This window comes from Triticum urartu, chromosome 3A, assembly GCF_056163025.1.
Source record: "Triticum urartu cultivar PI428250 chromosome 3A, HENAU_Tu73, whole genome shotgun sequence".
NCBI classification, from domain to species: Eukaryota; Viridiplantae; Streptophyta; class Magnoliopsida; order Poales; family Poaceae; genus Triticum; species Triticum urartu.
The window spans coordinates 35,872,662-35,895,053 of record NC_141875.1 but is presented as its reverse complement, the minus strand read 5'-3'; the positions used below and the strand labels follow the sequence as shown (position 1 = coordinate 35,895,053).

Below are 22,392 nucleotides of genomic sequence, written 5' to 3'. Positions count from 1 at the left end.
ATTCCTGGTGAACATGATTGGACAAGGACAAGTGGACCAGACATAGAGCCACCCAAATTTCATGTGAAGAAGGGAAGAAGGAAAGAGAAGAGAATAAAGGGCAAATTTGAGGTTCCAAAACCCAAGGATAGTTCAAGAATGGCCACTATAACATGCAGCAACTGTGGGCTCCAAGGCCATAGGTACACCAACTGCAAGCAACAGTTGAGACCAGAGTTGGCTTTGAGGAAAAACAAGCATGTGGTAAACCCTTGTGAATCGTACTTGCTATTTGGTCTTCTTTCCTTCTATGTTTTTTGTGCTAAACCTAAACCCTAAACTATCATGTTTCCTTGTATGTTTGCAAGGCACATGCAAGATCAAGGAATGAAGATACTCTATCAGGATCATAGCAGCCACCAGCAAGGTCTGCTTCTGCAAGATCTTCTACTGCAAGATCTGCTGGATCTGCTTCAAGAACTGCTAGAGGGTCAGCTAGTGCAAGTGCTACTGCTAGATCTGCTTCAAGAACTGCTAGAGGGTCAGTAAGTGCAAGTGCAAGATTTGCAAGGCCTTTCACCGCCCCAAGATTTGCTGAAGGATCTTCATCTTCTGGTCCTTCTACTTCTGGTGCTCCTTCAAGTGCCACAGGGAATTATACTCATTTGATGTCATTCTTTACTGCCAGTGGTAACTTCTGAGTGATAGAATGTTGCTACTTTAGTCTGAGTGATGCTACAAAACTGATGTATGTTATAACTGGTGTCCTTAGTTGAGTCTGATGTGAACTAAGTTGAGTCTTATGTGAACTGCAATATTTGGTCATTTGGCACTTGTGAACAACTCAATGCTTTTTGTGTTGTTCATTTGGCATTTCTGAAACAACTCAATGCTCATTTGGCACTTGTGAACAACTCAATGCTCCTGTAAATATTATGTCAAGAAACCATGCTCATGTGACTTTTGTGAAACAACACAATGCACATGTGTCAAGAAACAACACAATGCACATGTGTCAAGAAACCATGCATGTACTGGATGATACTGCCACAATGGCCACATACTTCATTACTAGGATGAACATACCAAATATTGTTTACAAAGACACTAACTAGTAAGACCTGACACTAACTTGCAAAGATTAACCTGACCACAACTGACACTAACTTGCAAAGATTAACCTGACCACAACTGACACTAACTTGCATCTCTCCTTAACAAGGATCAACCTGACACTAACTTACAAGGATCAACCTGACCACTACTTGCATCTTCAGTGCCAAAACAAGCTTGAGTCTAAACCACTGACACTAACTGCAGCAGCATCTTACTACACCAGCATCTAGCTCTGCAGCAGCATCTTGGCTATCACCAAACCTACTAGAAAGATAAGAAAAAGAAAGACAACATTCTGATATTTGGCCTTCAGTTCATCTAGCTCTGCATTTTTCTCCCTGAGCTGATCTTCCAAAGCCACCACCTCTCTTCCTCTTTGAGCTTCAGGCAGAGCCACAACTGCACCGTCATCTTCAAACACACCAACACTTGATTCACCTCTCAGCCTACGCACTTCATCTTGCAAATCTCCAATCAAATCACTCAAAAACTTAGGCAGAGGATCATCATGCCATTCAAGGAAGCCACAACCACCATGCTGTACCAACAGAAATCACGGTTTGAGAGGGGATAAGATCTAATGAACAAAAAAGTAGAACAAAAATGAAACTTACCATGGCATCCACGCAGGCGTAGTACCTCCTGCCTGGGTTCTGGCAGCTCCATGAGATCCATCTCGGCGCCTTCCTATGCGGCCTGCACCAGCAGAGCTTCACCGGCTCATACGCCATCGGGCTCTCACGATAGGGCACCGGCGACCTCGATTCATCCCCTCTCCTTCCAGAGGCTCGATGGAAGCTGGGAGCCTGAGAACGACCCGAAGACCACGACATTGACATTCACTTGGACGCAGCCGCCGCCTGCGAAATCACCGCCGCCTGCGAGATCGCCTCCACCACAGGCCCGCTCAGGAATCGCCTCCGCCGTCGTGTAACCCTAGTTTTCTCCCCAAATGCACAAACTGTTTCACTCAACTGTTTCCTGTTCACCCCCGCGCATTGCTTTAATAACTAGGGCCACCACTCAGGGCAATCCCTGTTGACAGTGGCCACGTCAGCGTTTTTGTTGCTCTAATGTATGTTTTTTTAGCATTTGGTCATCTAACTTGAGCATTTGGCCAGAGGTTCAAGAGGAGATATAATTTGAGCATTAGCTAAATAACATAGCATACATACTGGAGTTCAACATAACCATAGATTCTTACAGCCATAATTACTAGATTCTTACAACATTAGCTAAAGACCATAGCATAGTGGAGTTCAACATTGTTCACAACTACTACATCCATACATTACACTTAACAAGGATCAACCTTCACAAAAGATTAGCAAAGCCTTCTATCAAAGCAACTTATATCGTGATAGGTATGTTTTGCTTCATCTACCTAGATCATCTTCATCTACCTCATTCCTTCAGGATGTCATGGATCAACTTCCACTTCTCCTTGCTCTTCTCCAGTGACTTCAACTGAACAGCAAGCTGGAGCTTTACCTCATCCATGCGTTTTATCAGATTCTCATGTCATCTCTTGAGATCAGACATATGAAGGTTCAACTGCACATTCTCTTCTGTGACTTTTTTCACAGACTTGGTGAGCTCATCAACCTAGATCTTTAAATTGTCGTTTCCTTCAGCTAGCTTTTCCTTCTCTTCCAAATGATTCATCTTCAGGTTCGTAATGACACTGCCTTGAGCTTCTACCAGGTTCGTCAGCACTTTGTACTTCTCTTTCATGCTGAAGTTCTCTGCCTCTTTCTTCTCCATCTCATTATTCATGGCAGCCACAACTGATGCACTCGCTCTCTCATCTCTCTTCTCCTTAGCTTGAAGAGAGCTGAAATCCAACACCCTATCCTCCTGGGCACTGAGAAGTTGATGGACATCTTCAACTAGTTTGTCATAGTTGGCATCCACATTCCTTTTCTCTTCTTTAAGGTGGTGGATAGTAAGTGAACTTTCCAGGTTATCCTTCCTCCTAGCAGTCCTGCTGTCTTCAAACATTTCCCAAAGCTTCAACAATGCATTTTGCATTGTGGGAGGCCACTCCGGGTCAACCCAAGAAAGGAAACCACAATTGACAGCTTCCTGCAATATAGCCAACACTTATATTGTTACTCTAGAATTACCATTATGAAAGGGCACTTTTAAAAAATCAACTAACAACTGCAGAACTACAACCTATACATGTGGCCAACTAAACAATGCTACTTCAACTACAACCTATACTGCCTCAATTAAACATTAGCAACTACACCGCCTCAATCAACTAACAGCACATGCCTACAGAACATGTTTCGGTGAGCTTCAGTACTAATAAATAACTAAACTATTAGCTTCTCCACTGCCAACTAAGCTGTTGCCCATATATTACAGTGAACATATGCTTCAAAACCATAATCATCAGAACTACTAATAAATAAGTAACCCATAAATATATTACAGTGAACATAGCCCACTAAGCCATTCCAGTGAGCATCAGTACTAGAAGCATCAAAACTACTAAATGGTAAACAATGTGCTTCATCATCAATAGTAGTAACTATATTACAGTGAACATGAGAGAGCATCAATCTTACAGGCTGAGCACAAACTAGAAACCTCCTGCCCGTCTCAAATGATTGAAAAGCTACACGGCGCTTAGTTGGCAGCCTATGCTCCACGCAGAGCCCCTCTGGTGCATTCTCTAAGCCATTGTAGTCTTGGTCTTCAATGCTAGCAGGTATCTACAGGGAGCAAATCCTCAAATCAGAAAACCAGATCATCAAATCCCCAAATCCCCAAATCACCTAACCCTAACCCTAGCTCTACCACTGACCTAATAATGCATCCCGTCGTCGGAGGAGGAGATCTGCAGGCCGGACAAGTCGTCGCTGCTCTCATCCTCGAAGACCATGGCGCGGCGGCGGTGGCGGACGCGGCGGTCTGCGCGGCAAGCGGCGGCGGCTGGAGAGACGAGCGTGATGAGGCGAGGAGAGGGACAGAGTGCGGCTGGCTCTGGTTGGGTTCGACCGGACCCGGCTACATGGAGCGACCGCGCGGATGCGAGAGTTACCGAGCGGGTGCGCGCGGGTAAGCCGCCGTGGCAGCTGACACGTGGGGACGGTAGGTCAGATACGTAGTCAATACGCGCTTATACGGTTGTCAGACCGTTTTGCAACACTTAGGCTTAGAGTTGGTACTGCATGGCCAAAAAATTGACTAGTGGTACTGATTCGTCACAACGTGCCGAAGTATGGTACTGCCTTGCAATTAACTCGCCACGAGCCCAGGAGGAGCTACGAGCTACCGGCGACGTCTCAACATGCATCATAGGTATAAAAATCAACAGCACGTCGAACATACATTAAGTTCACAGTTGGTTCAGCATAGAATGGTAGCATCAGACTTAGCACATACTACGAGAGAATGAGATTCAGCAGTAGCAGCACAAGCAGTGACAGTGACACCAGGCTCTGGTCTGGTTCAGCAGCAATAACGCCATCAGCTTCAGGTGGATAGGCAGCAGGCACAAAGCCAAAATACAATGACCCCATCCCCACAAACATCAGGTGGGATCAAACGCAGCAACAACAGGAGATAGCATACACGCAGCTGCAACCAAAAGCAGGAACTAAAATGCTTTTTTTAGCATGAATTGTTCTACTCCCTCTGATCCATAGTAATTGTCGCTGATTCCAAATTAGCGACAATTAATATGAATCGGAGGGTATTTTCTATTAATTAACCAAATGCTACTCATATGAACCAGTTTGGAAAGATAGTACCAACAATTGGGGCTAGGTCAATGAATTGGTACTGGTTTTCAATTTTTTGCAGATCGGTACCGATTTTTGCAATTAGTTGAAACTCTATCCAAGCATCTCTTTTTTGGAATCTGCATGACACAGTTGTGCGCAGGAGGGCCTGATGCTGCTGTGCAATATCACTAATCTTATTGGTCAATCACTTAATGTAGGTTAAGTGTGTTTTGTTTTGTTGTTGAAAAAATGGAGGGGGCGTGTGCTAGTTGAAACGGGGCATGAGAACCAACCATTGATTGGATGATTAGGGCGGTGTATTTTTTTGTGTGGATCATGCCCTAGCTCATTAGGGATCAAAACATGGCAAATTTGATTTGTGCCTTATTGTGGTGGAATATTCTTTCAATGAGAGGCAATGTTTTTATCGGTAGCGAGACGTTTATAAAGACTTCGTGAATCTTTAGACCCATCGGCTCAATCTCTTGGAGGCGCTCATAGAGATAGGGTCTCTGTGTACATGCATTCATTACCTTGATTGATCTTCGTTGCCCTATGAGGTTTTTTTATTTTTTGAGCAAATTCGATGCCCTATGGTTTTTTTTTGAGGAATCCGATGCCCTATTGCTATGAGTGAGTGCGGAGACTTGGTGGATGGGCTCCCGGCTTGGTTTCCCACTAGTGGTTGGGGACCGCTATTGCGGGCCTCTTGAGAGGGGAAATTAGGACGGTGCCAGGTAGAAATGCGCCCCTTTGACTTTCTTGTTTGTGTCATGGGAAATATGCAAGCACAGTCAGAATACTTGACTAATTGTGGCACGCGATGCTGACTTGAGTTGTTTTCCGGCAAAAAAAAGCAGCAGTCAGTAACACTACATGCTCTTGTGAGAATAGCGAGCGCCTCATGTTGCTAGAGTTACAATACCTACCCCTAGGTATTCTTTGTTCATTTCCTCCCAAACTATCTTTTTGTATCGTGTCTCTTCCTTATAGTGAAGATACCCGTCCACCTACAAAATTAATAGAGAATTAGAGATTCCCCGCAAAAAAATAGAGAATTAGAGATAACAAATAACCTATCACATACAGCATCTGCCCAGAAGTGATTATGCGCCCAAATACTTCCACCGCCGATGAGCGAATGTTTTCTCCACTATGTAAGGTATAACTGTTATTAAGGAAATTAGGTTCAACACCTCCCTCCCCCACCCCCTTCAATTTCCTGGCAACAGTAATCCAATGAATGGTAGAAAACGATCAAACCAATGATAACAATGATTTAGGTAAATAATCACCAGGAGACGCAAAACATTCAGCTAGGTTCAGACTATGCTATCATCACTGGGACTATAGGGACCTTAGTAAAAGTTAGGACAGTTTGTTTAATATATGAAGGTTTTTTTTAAGAAATTCATATTTGTTTTATAATAATACAAAATTATATAGCGATCCAGAAGAGTGATTTACACTACTGCCTGAGCTTTGTCCTCTTATTAATTATGTTCCTCAAGGCGAAAGTAATTAATGGTATAGCAAGCAGTACAACTTAATGGACATCTGCACATGTGGTGGGCATACTTCTGTTGTTTCTTTCTCACCCAAGTGAATTGGATACAACGCTAGGTCTTCAGACTACATTTAAGGCAACTAATTGTCGTCCCTGAACATAGTGATGGCGACATGAGTAGCGAGTTAACTAAGTTTTTACCCAGGACATTATTTTTCCTCCCAGTGACCTTTCTTATCTCCACCACAACTACGCCACTGTACAGCTATCCGTAGCTAGTTACATCGAGAAAAATAATCGCCATGGACGTCAAAGCCTTGACACTGACACATGTGAATAAAGAAATTTTCTTCTCACTATATGATGATATTATAAATAGGAAAGGAAAACACTGGCTGAAGAACTGGGAGAAGCATTTGGCTTGGGCAGTTCCTACAAGAAAAGTTTCGTGGGAATATAGCGTGAAATATCTCATAATCAGCTTTGTGCAATTAGCATTTTACTACAACAATTCTGTTAGCGGCTAGGGTTCTGCCCGGTCTTGGCCGGAGACAGTAGGGAAAGGAGGGGGAAGGGCGAGGGCTTGAGCGCGGCGGCCGGCGGCGAGGCGCCGTCCTGGCGCGGTGCGGCGGCGGCGAGAGAAGGAGGCGGCTAGGGTTTAGGGTTTCCGGCTCCTCTGGCAGCCGGGCAATAGAAATAGTCTTATTGCTTAATTCCCAAAATAGTCTTACGGCTCGTATATATAACCATAATCTGAAAATAAAACTAAGATAACTTGCGAGCCTAAGCCTGCCTGTTGGGCCTCCTGCGGCCATAGACCTGTCCGGTCATAACATCTCTCCCCGCCTGCGCAAACAGCTCGTCCTCGAGCTGAAAGTCGGGGTAGTGCTGGCGGAACTCCTCGCGCTGCTCCCAAGTAGCGTCCTCCTCTGGTAGTCCAGTCCACCGGATCAACACGTACCAGGAGCCTCGGCGCAGCTGAGCCTTCAGCGCCTTCTCTGGCTCAGGAAGGAGACGCCCGTCCGTGATCGGTGGAAGGGCCGGCGGCGCCGCGGGTGGCTCGCCGCGGAATGGCTTGAGCAGCCCGACATGGAAGACATCATGGATCCGCGCGCCTGTCGGAAGCTGCAGACGGTAAGCCACTTTCCCAATGCGTTCCAGGATCGCAAAGGGACCGGCATAGCGAGGACCGAGCTTCTTCCTCGCGCGTGGGTCCAAGGACTGCGTAGAGCGGTGAAGTAGACGCAGCCATACCCAATCACCCACCGCGTACTCCGCCTCGCGATGGTGGCCATCATAGTAACGTTTGGCCAACTGCTGGGCCTGCATGAGTCGTTGCTGGACCTCCGCGAGCATCTCATCATGGCTCCTCAGAAGAGCCCCGGCTACCTCGGTCCGTGCCGACATCGGATCAACCGGAAGGATCGGCGGGGGTGGCCGGCCATACACCACCTCAAAGGGCGTAGCACGGAGGGCGCAGTGATAAGAGGTGTTGTAGCAGTACTCCGCCCACGAAAGCCAGTCCACCCATGCGCGAGGGCGATCACCTGTAACACAACGCAAATACATGGCAATCACCTTGTTAACGATCTCAGACTGGTCGTCCGTCTGAGGGTGGAAGGTAGTGCTCAGGTGTAGCTTCACGTCCGCCAGCCGGAAAAGGTCACGCCACACGTGTCCCATGAACACGGGGTCCCGATCACTGACGATCGAAGAAGGGAACCCGTGGAGACGGACAATGCCATCGAAGAAGGCCCGTGCGACAGATGCCGCTGAATACGGATGGCCAAGCGTGATGAAATGAGCATACTTCGAGAAGCGGTCGACCACCATGAGAATGACGGACTTGACGCCCACCTTGGGGAGGCCCTCGATGAAGTCCATGGAGATGTCCGCCCAAACCTGAGATGGGACCTCCAAGGGCTGAAGCATGCGAGCCGGCCGTAGAGTCTCCGTCTTGTTGCGCTGGCACGTCACACACGACCGAACCCAATCACGGACCAGGGCCCGATCCCCAGGAATGTAGAAGTTGGCGCGGAGACGATGGAGCCTCTTCTGCACTCCCTCATGGCCCGCCGAGTGAGCGAGGCGCAGCACCTGCTGGCGAAGATCGTCGTGCGCCGGAACAAAGACCCGGCGCCCATGGAGAAGCAGGCCATCGGCGAGGCGCCACGGCTCCTCCAGCTCTCCCGCCGCTAGCTGCTGCTGCAGGAGGAGGGAGTCGGCCGCAGCAGCGGTCGCCCGGTGGATGTCGGCGTAGAGGGCGAAGGAGGGCCCGGTGATGATGCAGAAGGCCGCCCCCTCCGCCGCACCGTCATCCACATCGGCGTCACGCCGAGACAGGGCGTCGGCGACGGTGTTAAGGCGACCCGGCCGGTACTCGACGGTGAAGTCAAAGCCAAAGAGTTTACTGATCCATTGGTGCTGGGGCACCGTCGAGAGCCTCTGATCCAGCATGAACTTGAGGCTGTAATGGTCCGTGCGGATCCAGAAAGAGCGGCCCCAAAGATAGGGCCACCAATGGCGTACTGCCTGCACCAACCCAATGAGCTCACGCTCATACGCCGCCAACTTGAGATGGCGTGCGGCAATGGAGCGGTTGAAGAAAGCGAGGGGTCCCTCGCCCTGGTGTAGGACCGCACCGAACCCCGCACCGGAAGCGTCGCAGTCGACGGTGAAGGGAAGGTCGAAATCCGGCATCTACAGTACGGGTCCCGTCGTGAGGGCCCTCTTGAGGGCCTCGAATGCTGAAGTGGCCTCCGCATCCCAAGAGAAGGCGTCGCGACGGAGGAGACGCGTGAGCGGGGCCGCGATGAGGCCAAATTCCCGCATGAACTTCCGGTAGTACCCCGCGAGGCCAAGGAACCCGCGAAGAGCCCGCGGAGACTGCGGGATCGGCCAGGCGGCGACGGCCGCCACCTTGTCGGTGTCCATGGCCACTCCCTCGGCCGAGATGACGTGGCCGAGGTAAGCGACCGAAGGTGTCCCGAACGAGCACTTCGAACGCTTAAGCTGAAGATGATGCGCCCGAAGCTCATTGAAGACGATGGCCACATGCTGGAGGTGCTCTGCCCAAGAGGCGTTGTAGATAAGAATGTCATCAAAGAAAACGAGCACAAACCGACGTAAGTAGGGCCGGAGGACATCGTTCATCAAGGCCTGAAATGTCGCCGGGGCGTTGGAGAGGCCAAAGGGCATCACCAAGAACTCGAAGTGGCCGTGATGAGTCCGGAACGCCGTCTTGGTGATGATGTCTGGATGCATGCGCACCTCATGATACCCCGACCGGAGGTCCAGCTTGGTGAAGAAGCGCACCCCGTGTAGCTCGTCGAGAAGCTCATCGACAACCAGAATAGGAAACTTGTCCTTCAATGTGAGAGCATTAAGGGCGCGGTAGTCGATGCAGAAACGCCACATGCCATCCGACTTACGAACAAGGAGGACCGGTGCTGTAAACGGGGACGTGGAGATGCGGATGATGCCGGGGGCAAGCATGAGTGCACACTGCCGCTCCAACTCGTCCTTCTGCAGCTGTGGATACCGGTAAGGCCGTACGGCCACAGGGGCCGATCCCGGAAGGAGGTGAATACGGTGGTCGTAGATCCGGGACGGTGGCAGACCCTGTGGCTCCTCAAAGAGATCCCGGTGCTGCAGGAGCCCGTCCAAGAGCGGATGCTCGGCCTCCGTGGTTATCGCGGCCAGCTGAAGAGGGGGTGCGGGTGCGGCCCCCTAATGCCCTCCCACCGAATGTGACGACCCAAACGCCAGAAGGTCATCGTCAGCGCGTCGAAGTCCCAAAGAATAGGACCCAACATGCGCAAGAAGTCGACGCCGAGGATGAAGTCGAAGCAGCCCAAATCGATGCCGGCGCAGGTGATGGTGAAGTGCTCGTCGCCGATAGTGATGGGCACGTCGCAGGCGAGCCCGTGGCAGCGTAGGCAGTCGCCATTAGCGACAGTGACCCGCAACTGCTCCCCTCCGGCCTGCTGGAGCGCAAGACGCCGCATGGTGGCCTCCGGCAGGAAATTATGCGTGGAACCTGTGTCCAGGAGGGCCACCAGGCGCTCGCCATGGATCATGACCGGTAAAAGCATCGTCCGTGCATCACGGATGCCGGCCAGCGCGTGAAGGGACACCACGAGGGCAGTAGCCGGGGCCGGTGCGGGTGCCGCTGCGGGCTCCGCAAGAGTCGGGGCGCCGAGGTCAGCCTCCGGGGTGTCATCCTCGGTCTCGTCCATCGTCTCCATGTAGAAGAGGCGCGGGCAAACATGGCCCGGCGCATAGGGCGCATCGCAGTTGAAGCACAGGCCCAAGCGCCTGCGTTCCAGCTGCTCCGCCTGAGTGAGGTGCCGAAACGGCCGCGTCGGGGCCGGGGTAGCGGCCGGGGCGGTGGTCGAGGACGCCGGCGCTGCCGGAGGCGGACGGCCCCCACGTGGCGCGGATGGCCACGTCGATGTCAAAGCCAGGGCACGCTGCTCGAACGCCCGCGCATAGTACATGGCCGTCTCAAGGTCTTGTGGTCCCTTCATCTCGACGTCCACGCGGATGTGGTCGGGAAGGCCGCCGACGAAGAGCTCCGCCCACTGTAAGGCTGTCACACCCAGCGCGTGGCACGCTAGAGCCTGGAAGCGGTCGGCGAAATCCTGCACCATGGAGGTGAACGGTAGGCGGCCCAACTTGGCCAAGCGGCTCCCGCGTACCGGTGGTCCGAATCTAAGAGGACAGAGCTCGCGGAAGCGATCCCACGGTGGCATGCCGCCCTCGTCCTGCTTGAGGGCGTAGTACCATGTCTGGGCGGCCCCGCGGAGATGGTAGGAAGCCAGCCACGTGCGCTCGGACGCGGGCGTGCGCTGTCCACGGAAGAACTGGTCACATTGGTTGAGCCAGTTAAGCGGGTCGTCCGAACCGTCGTACGTGGCGACGTCGATTTTTGCGAACCGGGGCGGTTGCTGGTGTGGCGCGCCCGGGCCCACTGCCTCGGCGGTACGGAGGGCGAATGACGGCGCCCGGTCCAGGATGGAAGGCTCGGCGTAGTGCCCTGTGATGCCCGACGCCTCGGGCTGCCACTGGACCCCTGACGGCGGCCGAGCCTCCGTGGGAGCCGACGGCGGCCCGTGGAGCCAGTCGGGAAGCGGCGATGGTGACGAAGGAAAGCGGACCTCCTGGATCGGAAGGCCGCTCGGCGAGGACCCGCCCGGGCCAGGGTTGGGCGGTGGCGGTAGTGGAATTGGCACCGTGGCCACCGGAAGGGACGGCGCGGTGGAGGGTGGCGCGGACGACGGGGTCCAGGTCGGCCACTGCGGTCCCTGGACGGTGGCGGGGGGCGCGGTTGGCGCCGAGAACGGCGTCGGCCACTGCGCCCAAGGCGGCGTCGAAGCCGCCGGGGCGGGAAGCGCCGGGAAGCCACCGGTGAGGGCCGCCGATACTGAGTACCACGGCAGCGCCTGCTGTCCCGCGACCGCGGCCTGATGCAGCGGTGGAGGCGATCCATACGGGCTGGCCAAGTAGAGGCGGATGCCCTAGACCACCACGACTAGGTCATTGAGCACGCCGGCCATAGCCTCCGGTGTGAATTGCGGCGGCGCTGGGGAAGGCGACGGCGATGGTTGCTGGATGGGAAGGTGCGGCTGGCCCTGGCCCGGCGTGGTGCCGGGGGCGGAGGAGAGCGACGCTGATAGGGAGGCCGTAGTACCCGGCGACGCGGTGGCGGTGGTGGAGGAATCAGTGGCAGCGGCGGTGGGGGAGGCGTGGGGGATCGGCGGCGGCGGTGGTGGGATTGGCGGGGAAGACATGGTCGAAACCCGGGTACCTGATACCAAGGTGTTAGCGGCTAGGGTTCTGCCCGGTCTTGGCCGGAGACAGTAGGGAAAGGAGGGGGAAGGGCAGAGGGCTTGAGCGCGGCGGCCGGCGGCAAGGCGCCGTCCTGGCGCGGTGCGGCGGCGGCGAGAGAAGGAGGCGGCTAGGGTTTAGGGTTTCCGGCTCCTCTGGGAGCCGAGCAATAGAAATACTCTTATTGCTTAATTTTCAAAATAGTCTTACAACTCGTATATATAACCATAATCTGAAAATAAAACTAAGATAACTTGCGGGCCTAAGCCTGCCTGTTGGGCCTCCTGCGGCCATAGACCTGGCCGGTCATAACAAATTCTGACCTCTGAAACAAAATATGGAAGAATATGTTCCCTTTCTAATAAACATATGTGAATATGGTAACTGATGCAGAGACGAAGTGAGCAGAAGTGGATATCGGTTTCTCAGGTGGGGATAGGCCCCCCTAGTGCTTTCCAGAAAACTATCAATTCACTATTTAAGTTGAACAATATCATCAAACACGTTCAAAGATGGACGGATAAAGGTACCTCCATCTCATCAATATCAGAAAAACTTTCTAGATCAACATCAGCTTTACTGTTTTCACCTAAGGATGACAAATAGCATTCAGAACTTGCTTAGGAGGAATCAACTTGACAACATGAACCCAAAAGCGTCCAGGTAGACTGAACTGAAATTACCATTGAATGCTAAATGTAACTAGTAAACATTCCGTGTCAAGATCCTTTAAAGCTACATGACAATGCAAGAGGAATTGGGTATAGCAGTATATTGTCTCTGCTTCTTTTGAGCAATCTGTAATGTGCAAATAAATGAAGTCAGAGTGCATAGGCTGGAGTTTTGCACGTCTGAAAAATGGATATGAAAATATGAGAGTGCTAACTTCTTCATAGTACCAAATACTTTGTAAACTGGCGTTCGAACAAACATATTGTGTGCACCAGCAAAACAAAATACGCCCACAAAATCTTGCAAACATGGCAAGAGGTCGAGTGAAATGAAGCAAACAGATTGGATATCTGAGCTATAGCTAAAGGAGTTCAGCGCCGGACCCAAACTGTTAGCATCACTCAGATAATACTTACGTACTATTTTTGATATGCTGAATACAAATAGAAGCACAAAGAGTCAGATATTGGCTAATCTGCTTCCCTTGTAAATTTCTTCCCACCAAGTAAATAGATCGATTATGTACGATTTGTTCCTCAGCAGCGAATGAAGTTTCTTCCTAAAATAGATGAAGTATTTATGATCTTAAAGATATAACCAATAAACCATGGGGTGAATATCTTCTCTATTCAGAAGGTATATAAATTATGGTACTTTTGTTGCACTGCCTATTAAAGTCACATCTTACGTTTGCGCAAAAAAAAAAGTCACAGCTTACGTTAAGCATCTATTACAGTTACAGTAGTACCATGGTTACCAATTTTGAGCTATTTCCAAAGAGGATACAACAATATCATCATCATTTAGGATGAACCGTTAGTTTTTCAGCATGTACACCATGAGCTTTCAGCATTATAGCAGTGCACAGACATGAACCTTCTCAGGCTGAGGCGCACCACTGTTTATATGGCTGCTGTATAACACTCATGGTGCCGAGATAGAAATAAAACTATAAGGTACACTGATTTGAGTGCCCATCAATGGCAAGGGAAACGATGTGTTGTGTCTGAGTGATTACATATTTGTAATCTCAGTGGCCACCTCATATTTGTTAGCAATGTCAATCTCTGATCTCTAAGAGAACATATATCTGCTTTATCCATGGGATAACTAAACAAAGTATAGTGGTTACCCAATTAAATCCCTTCATATGTAAAGACCGAACAGAAAATTCACAGGCGGTTCCAACTTGCCAAACCAACCTGAAAGAACTGTGATTTACATGATAGTTGCAGCTGGCAACAAATATAGTATGACCATTATGCTCTTACACGGCAATATCATCATCACTTAGGTGCATGAGTTTGCCACTCACCTCATAGATATGGTCGAGTCAGTCTTTCGAGTAAGGCCATAGTGTAGAAACCACACTTCGATGGTATTACAGCCGATACCTTTCATTTCTTTTACCATCATCCTGCAAATTACACTTAAAAAGTGAAGGCCAAAATATTCGATACTAATGGGGAAAAATCATAACAAATGACTCAACTGGAGTTGCAAAGATAATCCAGAGCTTTGCAGAACTAATCTTTGCAACAAAACCAACATCAGTAGCACTGTATATTCTGCAAAACAAGCAGAAGTGACACATTTTTCTTCAGAGTTCTTACAAGCAGGCATATACTTGAGAGAATCAAAATTGAACAGCTAAAGGACATGGGGTGAGAATTTTTACCTGCAACTGGTTGAAAGACATAGTCTTCTTGAATTCCTTGACGCTGTAGGGGACGAGTGGTAGACGAACGCGGCTAGGTGCTACCTGAGCCCATGTCCTGAAAGATGGCATGGCGCGGCTCTTTGCAGAAGTCCATGTCGATCTTGTACCGCAGATGCCTGTGTGAGGTCCTGGACGAGGTCATGGGGGAGGAAGAGCGATTCCACGAGGGCCCGAGCATAGCAGAACGGCTTGGAAGGAGGTGTGCGGGAGAAGACCTGGCCGGGCGATGCGTGTTGATGTTGCCGCCTCCTCGCTGGTGACGCGGTTGCCGTCGGTGATCGTGGGGACGACGTCTCACCTTACCAGCCATAAACAAGAGAAAAGGGCGAAGGCAGCGCTGAGCGCCGGATCTAGTAAAGGATGCTGCTTGTGCGAGGTCGCGGCCTCTCTGATCTCCTCCCGGTGGCTCCCTAGATCCAACGACGGTGAGAGAGAGGAGGATAAGAGGCGGCGGCTGTGTTGACGTGTGAAACGAGATGAGGTCCGCGTTGCTTCACCATGGCGTAGAGATGACGGGAGGGGCGGGGCGGGGCGGCGGCGGAGAAGAGGAGGGAGTGGCTGCGGCGAGGGAAGGGAAGATGTGAGGTTTTCCTTCGTGAGTAAGGCAAATCGGGAGGGTGTTATCTTGCCACTGACACACAAAGAATATTTTCTCCAATCAAAGCGAGGCGCTCCTGCCCATCCTGTTCGCCAGCTCGATTTTTCTTTTGTCGTATCTGTGCCGACGTGGCTAGCGCACGAGATCACTCATGATGCACACGTTAATGCTTCTCGATGGGCCTCGAATCCATGAGCTGATTATGGTCCATGTGATGTAAAGGGGCCACTGGTTATTGTTCAAACACGACCCCGATGCTTGGTTTCCCGCCCAAGTATGCCCAGTTGGATTCCTCCTCCAGATGATTATGTGAAGATAAATGTTGATGTTGTTGTGCTAAAGTCAGAGAATTACCAGGGTGTGGTCGCTGCTATCTCTCCGAATGCAGAAGCTACGTACATGGGACCGTCTGTACTAACATTTTCAGGTATTTCAGACCCTGCTACACTGGAAGCGCTAGCCTACCACTAAGCTATTGCATTAGCTGCCGATTTGCAAGTCTAAGATGCGTTGTCACTTCGGACTGCCTGGAAGTCGTGAAAGCAATCGACATCAAGTGCCGCTCCAGCTACTGCACCGTCCCGTCCTTGTATGGGCATCAATCACCGCAGAAAATACTTCCCTGAAGTTGTCTACGTCCATGAAGGAAGGGCGTCGAACTCTCATGCTCCTAATCTAGCTTGCAATTTTCTTTTAATTATACAGTATAAATTGTCGCCATGTGTGGCTTTTGAACTCCCCTGGTACTTCGGCTGTACCTCATGACATTAAATAATAAAGAGAGCTCGATTACCCTTAAAAAAATCATTGAAAGTACTTCAGAATACGTCAAAGTTATTCATAAATTGTGGGGTAAAAACGCGTGGTGAGAAGTTGAGGTAAGACCCACGAGATGCAGTTGTGCAACTTTTTTCTTTCTTTCACTAAAATGGTGTACTACTGCGTAGACTTATGACTGGCTACTAAAGAAATATGAACATAAGTCGATCGGTGCATGCTTCAGTTTACAATGACTAAATATATAGTGACCCTTTATAAGCTAAGAAAACATCCATCTTTGCATCCAAAACATCTACCCACAAAGAAGAGAGATAGTAAAATGAATCTTACAAATTCCGCAAAGTCGAACTGAAGAAATTCAATAGCAATCAAAGAATTTGTTGTCATATAAGGACATGTTCTTACTTTGACAGATAGGGAAATGAGCATTTGAGAGCACATCCACCAAATTTGTTGTCATATATAACAAATAAAAAATCATATGAAAAATACCGAAGATAGAGATTAGAAAGGAAAATAAGGAGTGATCACTACTGATGCTTCTCCATTGGAGTTTTGGCATGTTTCAAACAATCTGTATCCTGTTTCACAATACAATTTTTAGGTTCACGCAAGACTAATGAGAATGGACAGAAAAGATATGTTGATATTCCTCAATTGTTTTTTTTTCACCTTCCTTCAACTGTTCAGACCTATACTTGTTATTCTTAGGTGCGCATATATCCTGAGTAACTCATGACATTAACACATGAAAATGACTAGAAGACAGTTGCAAAACTCTAACAAAAGTAACCTGCAAACATCAAGATATTTTGATTATTCAGAAATACATTAAGCACACAGCAGTAATTACAAATAGAAGATGTGTTGAACCACAAAGAAGATTATGGGCGTGATACCATAAAAAAATTGCGCATTTTTGGAAGGTAATTTCTTCAGAGGTCTTCTTTAGCGATGTACAATACTACAATCTGTGCGATGCAATCCTACTTACAGAATGGCGGAGCAAGAGTTGCCTCAAGTGGATGGTAGCATTGCCAATCTCAAAGGGATTCAGTAACTCTAACTGACGCAACCTGCTTGAGCAAATGAGATCAGTAGCGAATCTGCAAATGAGTTTACAATCTACAAGAAAGCAAAGCTTCCACTCAGAACTTTTGATAAAACATAAAGTAATCAATTGGGAGAATCAACCTGCAAGGAAGGGTATGCACGCACACAAAGATTTGAGAATACAATACCCAAACATCAGTACATGAACGGTAGCTACTTAGGTAGTCATTGCTCGTGGGGAGTTGTGGCAGCATAAATTTGGTCATTACTTGTGGCTCCAAGGGCTGGGATCAGTGTACGCAAGCACGTATCAGGTACAGTTGGCGGCAGATCCCGAGGTATAGGGTGGATGAGGCATACCATGTGGTGCAGATCTTGATGGATCGGTGATCGCGAATCAAGAACAATGGCGACGACTGGACAGTTGTTGAACATGGTCAGGTACTCAGGTAGGAGAAGGATGGCGACCCTGCGGGCTGTGGCTAAGTGATGGAGGCGGCGGGCATCTCCCATGGACGGTCATCTGGGTCTAGAAGCTTCCACACCCCGCCTCCTCCTCGTGATTTGCCATCAGACGAAGGGCATGGACCGTCAGGACTTCCACTCCAACAAAAGCGCTAGTCGATGTGGTGAAGGCAGAAGCTTAAAGGGAGAACTCTGATGAAGATGGAAGCTTAAAGGGGGGAGTCGCTCCATCTACTATTCGGTGGGGAAGATGAATACGATCTAGTTATGGGCATCAATGGGTGGGAGAGTTAATTTGGAGATGGGTGGGGGAATAATTGGGGAGAACTAAGCCGGGATTACTCCTCCACCGTGCGGACAGCAGCGGAAAGAAAAACTCTGATGTGGAAGACAAATACGCTGATGTGGCACAATGATGAGGTGGATAGGCTGCATGTCTAGAGAAATAGGATAGTGGGGATGAACTATTTAGGTATTATAGATATATAAAAGTAAGCAATAAGATGATTAAATGAAGACACGGTGAATTGTGTCTCATCTTGCATGCATTCTCTCCTTCCTTTCTCCCTCTCCCATTCTCTTTACCTCCTCACTTTGCTGCTTTTCTCCCCCTGTATCTTTGCTTTTGTCCCTATTTCTCTCTTTCATGCATGAATGAATGTGTTTCAGTTACCACATGGCAGACGAGAGTGCATGTGGGTGGCCACGAGAATTGGAGCCCGGAGAGAATATTCTCTGCTTGTCACTCGGTGGAATGTAATCTTCCTTCTTTTCACACGAGAGGTAAGAGAATATAATAGATCTAAACCGTTGATTTCATTAACTAGTGGGCATGAGTAAGGAAGTGGATTAGGGTGCCCCACCCCCCTATATTCAAAAGAATTTAGTAATTCAAAAAGTTCAAAAATCACGCAACTTTTTTGGAATCAAATATGACTAGGTATTGTACTCGTATAAAATGTTTGGCCAAGGAATGATTCCCATTGACTTCAGGGCAAAAAAAAATAATGACAGACAATATAGCATGAATACTACTTCTATCTAGCCTTTTTTTCAGCAAATCTTTAACCCCGGATAAAATGAATGTCATTCTCTATTTAATCTTTTTATAAGAGTGTAATACTTGGTCATGTTTTCTTTCATAAAAAGTTTTGGTATTTTTTGACTTCTTTTGAATTACTAAATTATTTTTGAATATCGGAGGGTGATGCACCCGAGTGCTCACATGTATTTTCAGTCTGTGTAACCCTTATCTTCTTACCTTTCATGTGAAAAGGGGAGGTAAGAAGGACCATATTAAAATTGCTCTATAAGGCATGCTGGAACGACTGGCAAGGAGACAACTAGTTTTGCCAGGAAATTAAGGCGTGCAGAGTGAGCTAGATCATCAGCGGAGATAACTACCAAGGGAACCCACGCCGACTCATCAGCGGAATCTTCTTGAAGAAGATGACCTTCCTGGGATCAGCTCAATGCTGAAAGTCAAAGAAGAACTATTTGTGTAGATCGACAGATGCGCAACATCGTGGTTCTAAATCTGACGAGAGATAGAAGAAATAAGTTTGATCTATCGAGATGGGATGAGGGACACAAAAATATATACAGGTCCGGGCCCCATGGCGGCGGAGGTAACCGTTTTCTTGCGTATGACATGAGAGTAGCCGGACTCCAGAGGCAGGCTTATATAGAGTGTGCCGTACCCTGAGCTAGCTACGTTACATGGTGTAATAATATGGATTAATTCGTGTCCTTACTAGTGGTAACGGACGCTCATAATCGTCAATGGTAGTGTCAGGTAACGCCAGGCTTCAATATTTGTTGGAGTGCTTCGGGTAACGCTTCCATTGATTCCTCTGGCTGCTGGTCTTCACTTAAACCGAGTGAGTATAAACCGACTGACGGTGCGTCGTTCGATAGTTAAACCGACTGGTAATTAACCTGACTGACTGATAGCGAGTGAAGTCTGATTTAAACCTTGAGATTGTGGAGCTTGAACCTTCATCTCCGAATCCCTGAAGTCTGTATCCTGTATTCTCTAATCCTGATCATTTTTAACCATGATGCTTCTTTAAGAGTGGGTTTGTTTAAACGAGTGCATGCATGCATGTCTTAGTGCGTGGCAGCGTGAGTACATACCGTGTCGGTTGGTCGTTCTTTCCTGTTCTCTCTCTTTTTTCTTTTTTTCTTTTGGCACAGGGGCGCCGGTCGATCATACGCAGCGTATCTACGCTAGCTACTTGAACACAAGGGTATGCATGTACGAGCAGCGCAAAATAAAATACGTGTGTACGCATACTCGCACACGCACCCGAGGATTGTGTACCTACATGTGCACTGCTGGCAACATCGTTTTGCTCGCCGACTTCCGACTGTTTATACACGGCTTCATACACTGGCGAGCTGACAGCCGTCTCGCCGGCTCATGCTCATGCATCGCCGGGGTTGTCGCGTGCCTACTGGCCATCACATCACGCCGTCCCTCACCGTTGTTGGGGACCTGAAGGACTCCATGGACGTCAGGTCAGCCACGTACAACGTCGGCTTGGCCACCGGCGAGCGAGCATACCTCTCCGCCGGGGCTTCCGCGCTGCCCTCCACCTACTTCTTCTGCATGACTGCATCATGTACGCAACGCACGTCGCTGGGTGGGTCTCCAACTCTCCATACTGCAGCACACCCATTCGCCATAGCACATCTATGAGCGCGCGAGGCGGCCGCAGCGCTGCAGCCATCGAAGCTGCACTAGGCACCTTCTTCCTTCCTCGCTACCCCTGATGCAGCTACTCGGGGCCGTGTATTCTTCCTACGATGCCTTCATGCCGCAGCAGATCAGACTGAAGCAAACCCGTAGACGATGCCTTTTCTTGTGTGTGTTTCCTATAGAAGAGCTATCTCTGTTCACTTGAGACGAAAACTCGTTAGCTCGGTTGGTGCGCATTTTCCGCACTTCAACACGTGTGCTGCCTAACCCACCGATCCCGGCCATTCCCGATGCCAAATATGAAATCCCTGTTTGGATGTGACCGCAAGGTTAAAAACGATCGGGATTAGAGAGTACAGGGTACAGACTTCAGGAATTCAGAGGTGAGGGTTCGTTTTCCACAAGCTCTACAACCTCAGGGTTTAAATTAGACTTCACTCATAACCAACTGAAGAATTTTTCCTGACTGGTGTGCACACCGACTGCTAAGCCACCCTCATTACTGATGTTTCCACGGGCCATAATGGTTACAGGGTTGGGTTTGCCTGGGCCTAGTTGGTTCTTATGTCATTATGGCCTACTTGGTGGGAAGTAAAACCTTGTCACAAGTTGCGTGCCAAAATCAAGATTATTTTTGTGACTATTGGCACAAGAAGCTGTACAGACGAAATATTATACATAACTAAAGAAAGTTGCTGGGTGATCCTTCTGCAATGAAATGAAAATACAAATCACTTATTCCTCTACAATAAAAAAAATTAACTTATTCTTTCAGTGCACTGTCGCTAAGGTGGTTTGGTCGATTGTAGCGGCATGTTTTGGAACTTATCTTATTATTCCTTGGTCTTTGTGTCAGTTCTTCAAATTCTGGCGGCACTTTGCTTTGCGAGGCAGATTGATATGCGTCTATCCCAACTGAAGTGCAAAGTTTTTATAAGCATCACGTCCACATGGCATGCCATTGAGTTGTTATTGAAACGTCAATCCTTAGATACGTACGCATTAGATTATGGTAGATTGATCTTATTTAGAAAAGAACAATATACAAGTGATGAGGATGTTTGATTGAGGAGGTACCCAATATACAAGTGCCGGTGCTGTTTGGCAGAGGAGCAAAAAGCATATACAACTGCCGGGGCTTTTGGTAGATGAGGAAAAACAACAATATCATAGTGCCGGGGTGTTTGGTAGCGGAAAAACAAGAAGGAAGCCAATAATCGATCGGCCCCGGCGGGGAAAATTGGTGCTTAATTAAAAGTGTAAAACCGTGCCGTGGCCCATGGAGAACTATACTTGGGAGCCGTGCACTGTAGTGAAATAGTACAGTACTTGGGAGTGCGTTAACATGTGACCTGGAGCACCATAGATCTATCGGAAGAAATCAGTGGCAAAAAGGAGTATAATAATTATACCCCACCAGGCTAACCGGCACGACAGATACGCCCTAGAATATTGGCGCGCGACCCTGACGGCTCCCTGGCTCGCCGACACGGCCCCTCAAAGAAACAACTGTCAGCATCAGGACGACCGATGACCGTGACCTCCCCAGCCTAGTCATGCAGAGGCAACTCCACCCGATCGACGTACAGGTGATTTCGTTCCACAGTTTACTACCCACATATTGTTCCCTTTTCGAGCATGGCAACGCGTCTGCGCCTGACCACATCACATGCATGGTCCGCGGAGGAATGCCGGGATCTACGGAAAAAGGGCGCATGCACTGGCTGGCTACCCATGGAGTCGACGTTCGATAGCGATATGAGTGAGTGTGTAATTCTAACGCGTATAAGGAAGGGAAAAGCAGGCCGATCGGCATCATGCATGAAACAGGACAAGAAGCGTGGGCCACGAGGGGGAAGAAAAAGATTGCTCATAGTTGGAGTTGTTAGTTATTCCGTGTCACGCACACAGGGCCGGTCCATACATATTCGGGGCCTGGGGCCAGACGACAAAATGAGGCCCTTGTGGACAAATAAAAATTTAGAATATATTGTATTTCGAAAGCAATTTAGTAGATAACATAGATTGATGGTCTTTGAACTAAAAAGCACATGCCACAAATTATTTATTTGTAACGGTCCATAGAACTACTATATCATAATAGTATGGAAACAATATAATTCTACAAAAGATTGCTCTTGTAAGTGGCACAAAGAGACCATCATCTTGCTCTTCTAAGTGTGAAAACCTTGTCAAAACTGATAGAAACTTGAAGCGTTTGTGTTATCATGAGAT

General features: G+C 48.8%; 1 protein-coding gene, 2 long non-coding RNA genes and 2 pseudogenes across 5 annotated transcripts in view; all 5 read right to left on the bottom strand.

Annotated features, from left to right (window-relative positions):
- Positions 1-1,321: 1,321 nt before the first annotated feature.
- On the bottom strand, positions 1,322-1,928 carry LOC147978246 (uncharacterized). The gene is made up of 2 exons (XM_087514686.1): positions 1,710-1,928; positions 1,322-1,633 (listed from the first exon to the last, which is right to left on the bottom strand). Exons 1-2 carry the CDS (start codon positions 1,926-1,928, stop codon positions 1,322-1,324), a joined length of 531 nt encoding a protein of 176 aa, XP_087370812.1.
- Positions 1,929-2,499: 571 nt separating this feature from the next.
- Positions 2,500-3,126, bottom strand: LOC147978245 (uncharacterized; annotated as a pseudogene).
- Positions 3,127-6,867: 3,741 nt separating this feature from the next.
- LOC147978244 (uncharacterized) lies at positions 6,868-12,704 on the bottom strand (annotated as a pseudogene).
- Positions 12,705-13,061: 357 nt separating this feature from the next.
- Positions 13,062-14,791, bottom strand: LOC147978243 (uncharacterized). The gene is made up of 2 exons (XR_015599561.1): positions 14,519-14,791; positions 13,062-14,257 (listed from the first exon to the last, which is right to left on the bottom strand). It is a non-coding gene; the product is annotated as an uncharacterized LOC147978243 (long non-coding RNA).
- A 1,419-nt stretch (positions 14,792-16,210) lies between these two features.
- Positions 16,211-22,392, bottom strand: part of LOC125542558 (uncharacterized) — a 51,283-nt gene continuing 45,101 nt past the window's right edge. The window contains exons 6-7 of one of the 3 annotated variants that reach the window (XR_015618036.1): positions 16,933-17,014; positions 16,237-16,731 (exon numbers count right to left, since the gene is read on the bottom strand). This is a non-coding gene — a long non-coding RNA (uncharacterized LOC125542558). Of the gene's footprint in view, positions 17,015-22,392 lie in introns of all 3 variants that reach the window. The other 2 variants (XR_015618037.1, XR_015618035.1) reach the window with 2 other exon arrangements.